At 43.0% G+C, this 16,765-nt stretch overlaps 2 protein-coding genes across 7 annotated transcripts in view; one reads left to right on the top strand and one right to left on the bottom strand.

Moving 5' to 3' along the window:
• Positions 1–398: 398 nt before the first annotated feature.
• AAMDC (adipogenesis associated Mth938 domain containing) lies at positions 399–9,902 on the bottom strand. Of its 5 annotated transcripts, none has more exons than XM_072926650.1 (5): positions 9,770–9,881; positions 9,416–9,486; positions 6,125–6,275; positions 1,758–1,853; positions 399–1,010 (listed from the first exon to the last, which is right to left on the bottom strand). In XM_072926650.1, the coding sequence occupies exons 3-5, from the start codon at positions 6,254–6,256 to the stop codon at positions 870–872; spliced, it is 369 nt and encodes a 122-aa protein (XP_072782751.1). In that variant the 5' UTR covers positions 6,257–6,275; positions 9,416–9,486; positions 9,770–9,881; the 3' UTR covers positions 399–869. The 5 variants fall into 5 exon arrangements, with proteins under 5 accessions (XP_072782751.1, XP_030124427.4, XP_072782761.1 ...); XM_072926659.1 differs by having other exon boundaries at positions 558–1,003; positions 9,770–9,902; XM_030268567.4 differs by lacking the exon at positions 9,416–9,486 and having other exon boundaries at positions 9,770–9,901.
• Positions 9,903–9,956: 54 nt separating this feature from the next.
• Positions 9,957–16,765, top strand: part of RSF1 (remodeling and spacing factor 1) — a 57,638-nt gene continuing 50,829 nt past the window's right edge. The window contains exon 1 of one of the 2 annotated variants that reach the window (XM_030268528.4): positions 9,957–10,329. In XM_030268528.4, coding sequence (XP_030124388.4) covers positions 10,131–10,329 — 199 coding nt within the window. In that variant the 5' untranslated portion in view covers positions 9,957–10,130. The remainder of the gene's footprint in view (positions 10,330–16,765) is intronic. The other variant, XM_030268538.4, reaches the window with a different exon arrangement.

Genomic DNA, 16,765 nt, shown 5'->3' with positions numbered 1-16,765 from the left:
TGTTTGTTGGCACAACATTTAAATCATCAGATAATGATGACCAGTAACAAGTCTCACATGCATCCCCAGCTTGCCAGCAGTGCCTTGCAAGCAGCAATTCCGACTGATTTACTAAAGATCAATGTTTTATGCTGCAAATTCTAGTTATGTAACACACCTTTCTGATTATTTTAAGTGTGTAGGGACTTCTGAATAGATAATGTATTAGACAACTCAATCCTCACAACCGGAAATTAATAAGAAAATTCTTTAAGGCACAGGTTTTATGCTTATACATTTTCCCCCTTTTTCATAAGGGCTCAATGAAAAATATAAAAGTGCTCTATTATGTGATGTTTATAAATTGGCAAATACCTTGACTGAAGTCACCTGCAGGAGGTAAAGTTGTATGTTCTGGGTTTGCTTTTAATTTATTTTATTTTTAACTTATTTATCCAGTGGTGGTAAAGTGCTTCTTTACCATCAATTCATATCCATTTGATTGTGCTCATTAGCTATTTTATGGCTGCGTTCCAGTAGCCATTAATGTAATTTGGGCCAGTAATGTAATAAAAGTATTCAAAACATAATTTCCTAATTTATTCAGCAGGTGAAAAGTTAAGTAACAAGACTATGGACAGCCTTCAGAGGAAAATTAGGTCAATCTCAACAATACAGGGAAATGATTCTGTAATTAAACGATTTAATTACATTAACAGCCCCGCCTTTTGTGAGCCTTCGATTTGTTTAAATCCTGAACTAATAGACTGTCTTTGCATTTTAGATTGTGAGTGCACAAGTGGCTTGGCACGTGAGTTCACACTCGGCTGAGTGCAGTTTGATTCAGCAGAGGTGTGTCCGTGATTTGGCTGCGGGGCGGGAGCTGCGCCTCAGCAGGTGGAATGGAAGACCCCGCCCACTTTGACACCCCGAGCAGCCAGGGCATTGTACTCTGCCACGGCCTTCTCCGTCTGCAGCACCACCACGTCAATCCCGTTCTTCTTCAGATACTCCACAGTGGATGCTGGAACCTCGGAAGAGAAAAGGAAATCGCAGAAGCAAGAATCAGATTATTTTCCCCTTAAACTGTAAGACTTGTAGAAAACTAGACACTGATGCCATTTGTTAAACATGACTTCAGTTAACTGCCAGTAGCCAAAATGACAATGCTCAGATAGCTCTAAGATTGATTTAATTTTTTTTCTCTGCAATAAACTACTTCTATACACACACCTCCCCAACCTCCTTAGCACACTTTAAAATGCAGTCCTCTCTTACAGAAATAAATAGAATTGGAACTAAAGGAATTTAAAGAAGGTGTTATTCATCCCACCAGAAAGCAAAATACTTGCTTCTCACCAAGTAAGCTCAGCACTTCTGATCTGAGCTTTCTGTAGCTAGTTTATCTGCTGAAATGACACCCTGGCAACAATTGTGTCAAGAATACCTAATTACCAAAGTATTTTCAGCAGGCTAAAGAGCCAGTTATAACCTATTGCAAGAGGAGGGGACTAAAGACAATCTGAAAAAATCTTGTTTCATTTGCTCCTGTAGCAGAACATAAACCTGTTTACTGCTTGACATGGACACTAATACAGAGGAGCTCAAATGATGTTTCTTTCAGGACCTGAGGGACCCCTGACAGGTGCTCATTCACACTGATCCTCATTTTTTTTCCCTCTCAGTGAAGCATCATCGATTTAATTTTTTTCCTCCTAATCAGAGGGAGAGGGAAAACAAACAGTTCTCTTTATGCTTGTCACAGAACAAAAACCTACCTGCAAAGCCTCACTCATGCCACGACCAATCACCACAGTTTTAACACCCTTCTGGACGACTTCTTCAAGGTCAGCTGGCTGCACTCCGGGAGAATGCTAAGTGTCAGGGAAGGAAAACAATAGTCTGTGTTCTGACAGCATCAGCCAGGAAAGCTGTGTCTGTGTGTCCTGAACACAGAGCAGCAGGGTAAATTAGCAGGTCCAGAATGTAACACAACTCTCTTCTGTACGTACACACAGTAGAAAACATTTGAAACTGAAAAAGGTATTTAATATGCAAGAGAAGGATGATAATTAATTGACGGATGGCAAGATTATACTTCCTTATTAAACAGCCAAAACAAAAAAGATGCATTATAAATTTAAAACATTTATGTCTAACTTCTGGAATTTTATAAATATTAACAGCGTAAAATCAATAAATTGCAACAATACTGCTGTATGATTTCAAAATAACAAAATCTACTTGAAAGAAAGATGATTGCAAGCCAAAGTTTACTCACTTTAAATACAAAGAACTCCTCAGATAATTAAAATTATTAAATAATTTTATTGTTTACTTTGAAAATCTCACCAAAGATGACAGAAATTTATTGGGTAGTGTAATTTCAGTTAACAGCTTGGATTTATGCACTATTCTTTATTTTGAGAAAAGAATATTTGAATCCAAATGCCTCAGAGAAAGAAGGAACTTGCACAGCACATTAACAGATGTTTTACAAAGTACACCCACTTACTGCTATTATGCTTTAACCATATAAATGCATAAACACATCTATAATGTTAATATAAAACATTATTATGTTACCCTAATTCTCCTCCTGGATTCAGTTTCTATGTATCTCCATGTGGTCAAGAGTAAGATACTGGACATCCTATGGCTATAATTTGGTCCCTCTTTGGTGTGTATTTTTATTTTTAGAACATAAATATTATTTGTCTTCCCTCCCTGTTTTTTTTTTTTTTTTTTAATAGAATTCTGAAGTTCTGAAGTTTCCAAGAGGTCTGAGTTTCTCACTTGAAGTAGGTAATACCATGGTGGACTCATGGAGAATGGAACAAGAAAGACTTTCCAAGCTGAAACAAACACATGAGCTCCTAAAATTGCAGGTATAAAAAGCCTTCCATGGTAGAGTGCCACTTGCAATGAGTGAATTAAACTTATTCCACAAGAAAGTCTTTAGGATGGCTGATGTCTGAAATTTCAGTAACAGAGATGATTCACCTTTATGGTTCTTCAAGTTCACAAAATCATAGAACACCTCAAGTTGGAAGGGACCCATGAGAATAATTCACAAGACTATCTTAAGCTAAACCACAACTTAAGAGCATCATCCAGATGCTTCTGGAACTCTGACAAGCTTGCTCTGTGACTACTTCCCTGGACAGCCTGTTCCAGAGCCGGAGCACCCTCTGGGTGGAAAGCCTTTTCCTAGCACCCCATCCGAATGTCTCCTTCCAGCTTGACTGCATTTCCATGGGTCCTACTGCTGGTCACCAGAGAGATCAGCGTTCTCCCTGCGCTACCCCACCTCTGGAAAGTGTAGACTGTGATGAGATCACCTCTCAGACTCGTCTTTTCCAAGATGAACAAGCCAAATCACTTCAGCTGCTCCTCAAAAGCCTTGCCCTCAAGGCCTTTCAGCATCTGCACCTCCCTCCTGGGAACACAGTCTGATGTCCTCCTTATGCTGAGGTTCCCAAAACTGCACACACAGCTCGAGGTGGGGCTGCTCCAGTGCAGAGCAGAGTGGGACAAGCACCTCCCTCAGCTGTGCTGTGCCTGACACACTCCAGGACATGTCTGGCCCTTTGGGCTGCCAGATCCAAAGGCTGTGCTCCCCTTAGTCCATTTGCATTCCATATCCACACCTGGAATGCAGAACTTACTTGAATAGGCAGAGCTTTCTCAGACCTAATCACTCTAAGTACTTGTTTATGACGGAATAGGCAATGCTTTTCCTTTGGGGTTTTTTAAGGAGACTGAGAACTTAGACAAGAAGAATTGGTATGTTTTACTGCAATTACAATAATTAGAATTCTGAGGAAGGTTTGCTGTCACGTGAGAAGCACTCCTGAGACATTAAAGCCACGGAACAAAAGGATTTTCTTTGGTTTCACAGGACACTTTGATGCTAGTCAGAAACTAGTGTTACTAAAGGAAATATGTAACATGATGAAGTAACTGTATCATTGTTGATTTGACAGCAGATTTTCTTGCCTGTACTGTTCTCTGGCCTTCATTTCAGCAATACCTATGTCTTTTCTTCTGCCATTAGCAGATGGCACTGAAACGCAGCCAGCCAGGGAGAGAGGGTGCCATTCATCCCCAAGGGTTAAGGCCACAATAACTGTTAGTGCTCAGTTACAGAACCTTGCAGGGCCATAATACAATTTTCCTGATGAAAGAATGCTTTACTAGACAACAGTGTGAAGCAGAGGAGGAAAGGAAGCAATTTATTCCCAACTAGAGTGTGGGACATGACCAGCACTGCTTGTTTTCCACACTTCAGTTCCAGCTACCTCCAGGAAAAACATGCTTAAGGAAAGGAAGCAAATTGTTGTCCATCTTTAAAAAACTGGGCAGAAAATGCAGCTGTCGAATCCTACTGTTTCCAGTGCTGACAAAACTAAATTTTTGACAGTTCTTCTCAACATTGGAGATGCAGTCTAGAAAAAGCTTAGTTCCATTCTTAATATTTGTTGTTTGCTATTTATTTTAAAAGAAAATCACCTAACTCCTCAGCTGCAAGGATAGAACTGACCTAAAGCAGGAACTTTACAAGCAATTTACATAAGCCCTTACTTTAGATACTTTTTTAATTTTTTACTTCCTGAAAAAATAAAAAGGATACCAGAAATTCTACTTCTCCAGAGAGCCCAACTATTCTTTTTCTCCTCTAATTTTAATTTAACATTGACTTGTTTTTCAAGTCCTCTAAAGACTTATGGATTTAAATGTTTTACTTGTGACAAGAAGATACTCCTTGTTAGAAACTTTCAAAAGGAAGCACAGCCTCCTAAATGTTAGTAAGTGCCTGTAATTTGAAACCAAAGTTTTTCAGTGGTTGGAATAAATATAAAAACGTGATTGGACTGGGAACTAGTTGGGAACTTTTCAGCTATCGTTACCTGTTCTGCTTCTCCAGCTATGTGCATATAAAGCACAAAAATTATATTGTCAAACAAGCGGACAGCAACTCTCACCACAAAACCCAACCCTTTCAACAGCCAGTGAAAACTTATTTTTTTTATAACCAGGCCATAAATGAAATACATTTTAAAAGGTTATGTACACAGCTACCTTTTTCTCTGCAAGGTGCAGATATCTTTGCATGACAGCAGCACCGTTCTCTTGGTGTTATATATTCTGCATAAATTGAACTCTGATAGGTTAAAAAATTTCTATTCTCCCAAAGATTACAGAGGAAGTTGGAAACCCAAATGCTCTGACTTTCAATTGTGTCAAAATGAATCCAAGAGAGCTGCATCCTCTGCATGGATATAGCTGCATGTGCTGGACTGGTCACTACATTGTTATTTTGTGCTTTAACTTTTGCTTTTATAGTGTGGAACTTCTTTCTTGTGGAACTTCTTAGCCAATTATCGATCCCAGTGCAAGTCCTAATCTGGGAGAATTATCAACATCAAGTTCCTATAGCAATATATGCTATACTGTTTCTAAATCTGAAATATCAATACTACTACATGTACTTTCATCCAATTCAGATTGCATTTACAGATAAACTTCAAAAATTACAAAGGCAAGCACTTAGTATATGGCTACCAAGAGAAGTCACTGTGTGATTAGCCAGACCACAAGCATTTCACAGAGAAAATAGTGCATGAAACACTGTACCTGCATATTTTTCCTCTGAAATATGTACAAGGGACCCCAAGGAAAAGGATAAAAACTAAACGACGTGCAATGTTGTCTTCCAAACATGCAAACTTAGTTACTGTCTATTTTTTTTTTTTTTTTTTACTTTTCATAATTTCCTATCTCACTCAAGATAACTTTTGTTTAGACAGTCTGGGGCAACTTTTGACAATTGCACTCTTAAGCAGATGAGGAATATTGTTTGAGAGCTCTAAGGTATGTGAAAGTTGTCTGGTGAGGGTGGCTGTCAGAACTCAGGTCAACCGTTGCTGTGTCCTGTTGCACGTAGGATGTAGTGGGACTGCAGCCGTCTGACCCCTCCACAAAGTCACCTCCAAAACACACACTCAGTTCTTCCCAGGAAAATCTAACGGCTAGATGAAAGAAAAAGGCAGCTCACTAAATTTCTGGCTGGAACTTTAACACTGTTCTCTGGACCATGCTCAGAATCCTGTTTTAAATGCAGTGTAGTAAACACTAAACTTACGTTGGTCCCTGTTTCTCGCCAATCCCACGTCCGGCTTCCTCCCGGCCATACTTTGCAGTCCTTGTATGTTGCAGAGCAGCCTTTCACCTTCATCTGACCCCAAGAAAGGGAAGCAATTTCAGGGGAAGACATCACAAAGCTGAACCAGAGTCTGGAAAAAGAATATTTAATACTTAACATCAGGCCAACATATGCAGCACATTAATAAAAATGGAAAATTCTGTCCTCACCCCAAGAAGCTAGGAAGGAAATGCTGTTACAGACTTTATCCACGTGGTTTTGTGACAACAGACTTGAACTGAGGATCAGCAGATTTGTTGAATTACCAGTCCTCTTGGGGATTTTGTGCACAATTTTGGGAAATCATTTTACGTGCTAAATCTGTTCAAGTATTGGATGTTCAACTTTTAAAACTATGAACAGGGATCAGGTCCCAGAATATCCTCTCACATCTGGGTTTTAATCTTCTCCCTAAAATGAACAATGAGGATGATAATAATTTCCTAAAATATCAGAAATCTGCACTATTTCATTGGCCACTTTCTTCTTTCACCATTAAAGTGGTAAATGAAATTAAAAGGAAATGCCAAACAAACCCAATAGTAAAGCCATGAACCAGTGTCACTGTCACACTGCTACAGAAAAAAGACTTTCAGGGATGTAAAGGGGTTGAACCTTCCCCCAGACACTGCTGACAGAGACCAAGTCTCCCAGGATTACACATTCATATAAGAACTTGTCTAATTGTTTGACCTTCATCTTCATTATTTCAACTTAAATCCATTAGTTCGAATCCTTTCTGTTGGGGACAAGTAGAACAGCTTAATCTTTGTCTTTTTCACCTTTTTTCTTTCTGTTTTCTTGAGGATTTCACTCAATATTTTTCTTTTATTTCATTTGGATTAAATAACCGTCCCTTCAGTCATGTTTTCTAAGTCTCTACTTATTTTGTCCCTTTTTCCTTTAGCAGCCAACCACTGGTACACATCTTCCTTTGATGTCTGTTGCCTAGAATTTGACAGAGCCTTATCAGTGCCTCTGTAGCCCCACTGCTTTTTGGTGAGTGCCACAGTGATGTTGGGATCTGCTGCCACAATCTCTGCTGGGCACCAGCAGGGCAGGAACTCTGCCTCACAAGGAAGGCCTCATGTCAGCTCCCTGCAGAAGCTTTCCCCTCCTCACAGTTCCTCAGGTATTGCAGTCTGATTGCTGCAGTGATTCTGGCAGTGAATGGAAAGAGAGGAATCACAGGGTGGTGACACCCTGGGAACGCTTTGGACTAGCATGGCAGTCCACTGACACAGCACCAGGACGGAGACACCTTTCCGCCCTACCAATTCACATGGTCTGAAATCCGCTTTTTGAAGAAAACTTGATGTTTCTCCAGTAAAAAGAGGTCCACCTCTGCCTAATCCAGAATATCTCTGTGGCCGACCCTTCCATACACACAGATTCTCATCCTTTATTTTTCAATTGTTTACATTCGCCAGGAATTGAATAGTTTAAATTCATTATATGAATGCTGGCAGCACAGATTAAAGGCACTGCCCATGCAAGAGATAAATCTTTGGATGACCATGCTTCCAGTCCTCCTGGAAGCCTCCCTTCCTGTCTTGCACGTGCTACAAAAGATGCAGCACTGCCAGACAGGATGTGCTCTCCTTGGATTGACTGCCAGAAGCGGATCTCAGTATCCCACCTAAAACACTGCATGAAGGATAAAATGCATTACTTTGGATTCAGCACAGGACTGAGTTTGCCAGAGTTGCCTCTCACACAGGACAGCGGGGCAATCCTTTTTCTTCTCACTCCTGTGTGACGTTAGTGGCACATGTGTCCTGTCAAGCAGCTAGAGGGGACTAAAACTTGCTTGGACTAATGCAGTCCGTCTAGATTCTCTCATTGCACATCCACGATGCAATGGTTTCAAACAAAGATTTGTAAGATTATTTTTCCAAAGGTCTGCCTGGAGGGATATTCTAGCTGAAGAAACAACCAGCAGTAGTCTCAACAGAATGAAATTAAAGGCTGAATAAAGCACCCAGAACCTGGCCTCTGAAGAACGAAAATAATTTTTGCCCATGCTACTTTTCAGATGAAATAGTAGAATTAGACCTGGAGGCTAGACAGAGGTGAATGAACAGTAAGATGATCAGGAATATCACCTTCCCCAATCCAAACAGTATCACAAGGCTGGAACTGTGCAATCAAACAGGTACAAATTGCAAATGGGACAGCAAAGATTTCATGCTATGTTTTCCAAACAGCATAAAAATAAGTAAATAGCAGAAATGAAGCAACAAACTTACAAGGCACAAATAAAAATTTATCCTCTAATACCTTTTCCCATAATACTGCCAGAGATTATCAGTAAGGTCAGGTCACTTGAATAAATAAGAGTATCTTTGAGTAAGAATGAACTCATTGATAGAAACTTTGGGTATTGTTTAATGAAGAGCACGGTCCAAACACTGAGGAGCAGGAAAACAGTTGTCAAACAAATTATTTTTTAAATTATTCACCATGAAAAATGTAAAGTATCAAAATATACCTTAACACTTAATATCAGAAGAGACCTTGAATTAAATGACTTGCAAGTACAACCTAAAACTGCAATTTCTGCAAACTGCAGCAGTTCAAACACAAAGAGATGAGGAGCAGAAATGGCTCAGGACTCTACAAGTGAAGTCATGAGAGTTTAAGAACATCCGAAATAAAGGAAGTAGAACTTAAAAGGAGGCAAATGCATATTTATGCCAGGAGACTATACAGAAATGAAGCGCTGGATAAGGATGGCAGGAGACAAAAGCAGCTGAGAAGGAAGCGGAAGAAAGCTGAGATTGAATTGCAGTTGGGCAAGCTGGTGGACTTTGATTGCCAGCACACCTTTCTTCTGTGGAGGTAACCAGCGACAAATGGAATAAAAGAGGTGAACGAGAGCAGTGCACCAGATAATTTTATTGAGATTCTGCAGAAGGAAAAGATGTTTTTAAAATCCAAGGGGCAACCTGAGACTGAAGAGTGAATCACGGGAAGAGTAAATCGGTGTACGTGAAGTTATGGGCAGAACAAATTGCTGTAAGGTGTCAGAAGACAACGTGGTTCTCCAGCGCTGCCGGGGAGCAGGGTCAGGGCACGGGCGGCTTCCCATTATTCCAGGGGATACAGCAGCCAGAGGAATGTCAGGGTTAAAAACTGACAGCAGCAAGGCAAATAGAAAGGACGGGAGAAGCTCAGACCAACTGTTTAGGGAGGGAGAAGGTGTCAAGTTCACGCAGGAGGAAAACACACTTTGGGAATTCGGCAATTCCTTTTCGCTGGGGACCCTTGTGACGGCAGTCAACCGGAGAGGTCACGGGAATCTGGCAGTGAAAGAAGAGGGGGAACAGCACGCTGTGAATACAGCGGAGAGAGGCAAGGAGACAAGGACAGAGAACGCTGAGAAGCGCGGCGGGAGGGGTGGAGGGAGGAATGTGGGAAGGGAAGGAGCAGTCCAGGACGCCCCAAAGCACGGCCTGGCGTGCCGGGGCACAAGGAACAAGGACGGGGGCACAAGGAACAAGGACCGGGACAACACCGGCGCCGCGCGCTCCCCTCACGCCCAGCTCCCCTCACGCCGCGGGTCCGTCACGCGCCCGCACTCACCGCCCCGCGCGCGCGACCCCACCGCCCCGCCGGGCTCCGCCTCCGCCCGGCCCCGCGGGGATGGGGCGGGGCCTACGCGCTTCCAACGCCCTCATTGGGCAGCGCTCCCTGCCGGCCCCGCCCTTCGCCCGTTCCGATTGGTCGGCCTGTGGGCCTATCCCCGCCCCCGCCCCGCCTTGTTTTCATTCCCCCTCGCCGCGCGCGGCGGAGGGGAGTCGGCTCGCGCCGCTCTGGCCGCCGCCCCCTGCCCTCCCCTGCCTTCATCGTGCCCCCGGTGCATTGTGGGATAGTGGCGGCCCGGCCCGGCAGCGCCCCCTCCTCCCTCCCCCTCCCCAGCTCCTTCTCCATCCTCAGGTCCAAGATGGCGGCGGCGGCGGCTCCTCCGGCCCCATCCCCGCCGCCCCCTGCCCCGGCGGGCCCGCGCTGCCCGGGCTCCTGGCCCAACTTCGCCGTTGTCTGCTCCTTCCTCGAGCGCTACGGGGCCCTGCTGGACCTGCCCGAGCTGCCCTTCCCCGAGCTGGAGCGCGTCCTGCAGCCGCCGCAGGAGCCCGGAGACCAGGGTAAGCGGCTGCGATGCCTCTCCCGCCCGCCGCTGCGGGGCGGCCGGCCGAGGGGGCCCGGGGGGCGGAGGGGGGGCCGGGGCTGTCCCCCCCCCCGCCTCCTCCCGGCCCCGGGGGTGGAGCGCACCGAGGGAGAGGAGGGGCCTGGGATTCCCGGGGGGAGGGGAGCCCTCGCTCCCTGTTTTTTTGAGGGGGGAGCAGCTATTTGTGTGTGTATATTGGGGGGAAGGTTACCTGCCCCCGCGGCGGGCATGGGAAGGAGGTGGGGGACTTCCCCTTCCCCTCTCCTCCTCCTCAGTGCCGCCTGTGACCCCCCCCCCTCCGTCCCTCCCTCTCCCCCCCTTTCCCTGGGTTCGTTCCCGAGCTCTTTGCGGGTGGGACTCCTTGCAGAAAACAGGCATAAGACGAAATAACTATTTTCGTTCACCTTGGTGCTGGTACTCCGTCTCTCTTCTACCTCCTCCCTTCCCCCCACCTTGGGGGGCGCTTCACAGCCTCTTCCCCCCTCCCCCCACTATCTCTGCCCGTTTTTACTTCTCTCCCGAAACAAGAAGGGCACACACACATACACAAGCACACGGGAATGTCCCGATCCCCAGTGATCCCCCTTCACCTCGGTGTACCTGGGATGAGGAATGGGGGTCACGGAGAAGCCCTGAGCCCCCCCACGGCCGCTGTTGCGGGCCGTCTCCTCCCCACCAACACAGCCAGCCATTGTGTGCCACCTCCATCCCTCTTCTCTCCCCCTCCTCCTCCCCCGTCCCCTCTTCCAGTTGCGGGGGGGACAAGCTGTGTGCTCGCTGCTGCTCCCCCGCCGCCACCTGAGACGTGCGAGCTGGAGGGATAGGTTATGCACTCCGCTGTTTGCTTTCCAGCCGCTCTGCTCTGCTCTCCTCCCTCTCCAGTAGCAGGTTTGGTTGCCAGACTCCCTAATCCCAGCTGCCCGCGATGGATGCGGGAGGGCCCGGGCCAAGAGAGCAGCCTGGGGAAGGAGGGCTGAGTGGAGGCGGCTGCAGGAATACAGAGGGGAGGGAGCTTGTTGCTCTTGATCTCTTGTCTCTGTTATTCGTTTGGTTGTTGCCTCTGCACTCTTGCCACATAGGGAGCCCGTGCTGCTCACGGCGCATGCTCGGCAAGGCCCCTCGGAAACTTCCTGCTGCTGGAGAAGCCCGGCTCGGGGCTGCTTGTGGTCCCGCAGCCCCTGCTTTTCCCCAAAACAACCTCGCTCTCGCCTCCTTCCCCACCAAACCCACCCTGTCTGGAACGGGGAATGGGGGGTTATGTGATTCAATCGGCGTGTGGGTGTTTCCTCGTATAAAGGAAGTTGTATTTTGCTAAGTGCAGGTGTCCTGTCTGTGAATTTGCATCAGCCACTGCTGAAACAGAATTAAACATGATTAATGTGTTTTCTCCTGGTGTTGTTGGTCAATATGAAAGAGACAGCTGAAATCTACAAAATTCTTAAAACAGGGTTCGTTTTGTGGAAAACTTATATTTAGATTCAATTCTCCACCACTCCTGTATCTCTATGTTATAGAGATGTCTCCTTTTTGAGAAACTGTTTAGAAAAAATGTTGTTTTGTTGAGCTGTTGCAAAACTTATTAATAAAAACCACCAACACATTTAAAAGCTTGAATTTTAAGTGAAAACAGTCATTTTAAAGTGGTGTTTGCAAAGAAAACTTAATGTTCTTACTGTGTGGCATGAAGTGAGTGGATATGTAAGAGTAAGAGTTGTGTGAACTGCAAAATAAATTAAATTGAAACGGTGAGATAGTGGCCTGTGTTTTAAAAACATGCATTTTATTAAAAAAACTTCAAACACCATAATTCCTGATGATTTTTAATTGCATAATGGGGGTTGTCAACGCGGTGGTGTTTACTGCATGTCTCTTTTCTTAAAAGATTTCAAATTACTTGTGTTGTGGAGTTTGCTGTATGAATTGATTTGATACTTGTTAATTTTTAAACTTTTCTTTGTATCACCTTTCCTGTTTGGCATGGGACAGCTTATTTTCCCAGCTTTGAAACAGTCCCCCCCCAAATGGGAGCAGATGCAGCTTCTGAAAGCGTAATGTCTGAAGTACTGGGGTTCTTTGCTTGTGCCTGGTGTAGCTGATGTAATTGTAGAGATAATTCTCATCTCTAAAAAAGAAAGCGTGGAGGTATGGAAAAGAAACTTGGATAATTCTTGATGTTTTGTCTGATATTTGGTGGGTGTCTTGGATATCTTTTCCTTTGATAAAACCAGCTCGTTGGGCATCTTCTGTGGTCTTGGGCTGTGGTACACACTATTACCTGGTGTGTTTTACAGTTTTGGGAAAATGGATGCAGTGACTAGGTTTCACTGCATGGTTTTTACTTCAAGTAGCTCTCAAGGTGGTGTTTTTAAGGGTACAAGTCATAAAGTTGATAAACACTGATGGAAAACTGCAGGCGTTCTTTTATTCTGAACATCTGTTATTTACAACTGTATGTAGTTTCCCTTGGAATGCAAAAGGATTTTGATATTAGTTTGTAATGTTCTGTTAGTTTCACTTTTGATACCAGCCTTGTTTGACAGTGGATTTGCAGTGACATAATAAAATCTAAGGAATTAGCTATAGTGCCTCAAAGTGCTGGGGTTTTTCTCCTGAATTTTTTAGGAATCAGAGTAAGTTTTAAATCTCAATTGCAGCATAACACCTATTTGTAACTTCTCTTCACGTTAATTTTGCAATCAAGTAAGGGAATCAGTAGTTTGAGGATTTCCTTAATTATCTTGAAAAGTATTTTGATGCTCAGTATTTTAAAAACATGGGGGGTTTGAGTGCCTTTTTTTTTTGTGGGTTTTTTTTTTAAGCATGGCCTATATTGTCTTGTCTGAAGAGTTGCTCTTGGGAGATGCCAGCAGAAGTTACTTCCTTTATATTAGGAGCCCCAAGAGAACAAGGAGCTTAAGTTTGGATGTTGTTCAGTAGTTGTATAACTGTTAACAATTAGAACAAAGTACTTGCTCATTATGAAGGAAGCAAGGTATAACCTTTCCATACAGGAAGGGATGCTGAGCAAATGCTGACAGCTAGGAAGCTATTAGTTACTTCTTAGAGGCTTTTTAGATTTTTGTTATCACATAGAGAGCATTTGAACTTTGCTGTATTACTTCTCCTTAACTTTATCAAGGTAAATACTGAAGACAGCAGTGCTCAGGTAGGAATAGTTTTCAATAGAAGTCTGACTAATTGAGATATCAAGCACGTTCGTTGCTTTAACCAACTGTACACAGGTTGGGATTTAGTGGGTAATGTATAACATATTTGATTGGGAAAATAAGAATATATGGTGTTGATTTCACTCATCACTATTGAATAGTGGGATAAGCTGATAGGTCTGGAAATAGTCTGCTCCTTATAAAAGCTCTGTGATAAAATAGCTTAATTTTTCTGGCTGGTTGCTCATTTAAAAGTTGCAACCAAAAAAAGCAATATGACCTATAGTTATCTGGTGAAGACTTTTATTTTATGAAGAATAATTATCTTTTATGGGTGCTTATTCTTGCTTTAAGTACAATGTTGTGACTAGGGTTACAGTTTTGACAGTCTTGAATGTCTTAGGAAGGAGTGCCTGTCAAGATGGTGACAGTGGTAACTCACAAAATTTGCTAGTTGATACGCCTCCAGAAGCAAATTGTTTTTTGTAGGGTTTGTTAAAAAGCAATGCCTCTGATTTAACCCCAGTTGGAAGCTCAGCCCTGTGCAGCCACTCTCTCACTGTTCCCTGGTGGGATGGAGGAGAGAATGAGAAGGATAAAAGTGACCAAACCAGTGGGCTGAGACAGGCAGTTTGTTAGGGAAAACAAAACAAGGAACTCATTCCCTACTTGCCATGGCCAGGCAGATGTTCAACTCCAGGACAGCAAGGTTCCATCATGTGTAAGGATGGCTTGGGATGACAAATGCCATGGTTACCAATGTTCTAGTCTTTCTTCTAGCCCCATGCTGATCATGCCTTGGGTCATTAGGGGTCAGTTATTCTGCCTGTGTCCCCTTCCAGCTCCACACTTGTACACTTCCAGACTCCTCACTGGTGGGGTTGGTGAGGAGCAGCAAAAAGCTTTGGCTCTGTGTGAGCATTGCTCAGCAGTAACAAGAACAACTTGGTTTTCACAGGCACAGGTTGCCCAGAGAAGCTGTGGCTGCTCCATTCCCTGGAAGTGTTCGAGGCGAGGTTGGATGGGGCTCTGAGCAAGCTGGTCTAGTGGGAGGTGTCCCTGCCAATGACAGGAGGTTGGAATTAGATGATCCTTAAGGTCCCTTTCAACCCAAACTATTCTAGGATGATCAGCACTGTTTTGAGTACAAATCCAAAACAAAGCCCCACACTAGCTACTATGAAGAATATTAGCTCCAAGTCCACCACAGGAGCCCAATATATGACTTTAGGTGGAACTTCTGGTGACTGAGAGCTGTCATTACAACCATACTGCTGTACTTTTTAGATGCAAAACTAAGGTAATGATACAGATGATTCTGCATTATTCTGTGGTACTGCATCTCCTTTGCCTCCGCTTGCTTCCAAAGGCAAAACTGCAAACTGGAACAAATTATCACAGGAAAGCAATACTTGTTCTCCTTGTTCTTACAAACATATGCTGCAGTGGCTTTTTTGTCTGGGATTTTTTTGTTTAGTTGGTTTTTACCTTGGGATTTTTTTGTTGTTGTTGTTGGGGTTTATTTTGAGACAGTTATTACTTGCAGTAGAAGAGAGGTTGCAAATTTAAATAGTAAAAATGTGGTAGATGGGAGCAAAAACTATATTTATATTTTGGGCTGTGTTTAAGGAACCATGCTATCGAGTCACCACCTCCTTTGTGTTGGTAAATAGCTTGAAATTGGTATAAATGTTAATTAAGCACTTGGTCTCTTGTGAATGAAAATATTAGTAGAATGTTAGCTTGCACAACAGAAATCTAATTTTACACATGACTACGCAAAACACTCGCTGGTTTGCCAGGTTCCCTGGTGAGTGAATGGGAGGACCTCTCCTGGAGGTGAATGGCATCTTCCAAAGTGCATTAGTTCATTGATTTTTGCAGGCTTTTCTTAGCAGTGTGCCGTTTGATTTTTTTCTTCATTGAAGTGGTCACAAATACACGTTTTGTATGTTCTTTCAGTAAAATTGCATCACAATCTTGTCGGTGAAGACCATGCTAAAGGTGATCTTGAAAATAGCAAGTGAATTTTGTTTGGATTTCTCATCTGAAGCACTCATCCATACTCTCACTGCAGCTCAAACTGCGTTATCACCTTTGACTCTTGGCAGTCACCCTGACAGACTGACCTAGCCTGGAAGGTTGTTGCTTAATTGCAGCATGAATGTGTTATGTTTGTTTGGAGTGTCATAATATAACCACTCTGCACATGTTGTCTGGGGTTTAGATGATTTAAAGAAAGACATGGTGAGGTTCAAGTGTCTGGTAGGAAGTTCATTTTTCTGGATCTTTTCTCCCCTTTTCTGTCTTTATAAGGTGTGCTTAGGTTAATGGCAGGCAGCTTGTGGAAAATCTTTGCAAACCATTTATAAAGAGTACCTGTTACTACATTGTAGACCTGGAAAAAAAGTCTTTGGAGCTATCAGAACCTAACTAGTAAAGCAGTAAGTTCTATTTTATAAGGTGCTGTGTTTTCCTTGATTCTTCTAGACATCTAAGAAATTTTTTCAAATTAACTTGGATATTGAAATAATTTGTTATAAGTAGGTTATGTCTGTGGTTTTTTGTTGTCATTCCAGTACCTCTGGAAAGCAATACAATATTAAGCTTAAGGGTTCTTAACCATTCTCTGAAGAATTTAACTATTAATGTTGAGTATATATATGGGAGAAAGACACCTGAGACTTTTTAGCTGTTTAATATAACAAGCAAAGGCAGCTCTATCTAATGACATGGAGCTTGACAGACTTTCAAGCTCAAGATTAGCTGTTTTTCCAATGAGAAAGGTAGTGAAATGGTGTTTGTTAATGTGATTGATTTTTTTCTTGTATTTAATGTTTGATATGAAGTGTGTTTGTGTACTATTGATCAGAAGTTACAGGGTTTGATGTGACTCTTAGGTAAAGTTGTGATACGACAGTAACTCGTAATATCCACAGAAGATTGGTTAGTGTTAACAGTAGGTGATAAATGTGATATGGAAGTACTGTCAAACATTGCTTCACTTTAAATTTAATAATTTATATTGTATATAAGATTTATTACCTGGTTTAAATGAAGGATTAATTAATGTGGTGTCCTATTATGTAAATGGCCAAGTATTGACATACTATGTTGGTAGTGTCTGTAGTGTAGGGTGGGTGGAGTTTATTCACACATTATATATTACTGCATCTTCTTCATTAACATATTAAGTGTGTGGCTGTATTGACATTAGAATCTTTCTTCTGCCCTGGAACTGTATCA

The sequence above is a fragment of the Taeniopygia guttata genome, chromosome 1, assembly GCF_048771995.1.
Source record: "Taeniopygia guttata chromosome 1, bTaeGut7.mat, whole genome shotgun sequence".
Taxonomy (NCBI): domain Eukaryota; kingdom Metazoa; phylum Chordata; class Aves; order Passeriformes; family Estrildidae; genus Taeniopygia; species Taeniopygia guttata.
The sequence above is the reverse complement of the archived record's forward strand: the minus strand, read 5'-3'. Positions and strand labels throughout refer to the sequence as shown.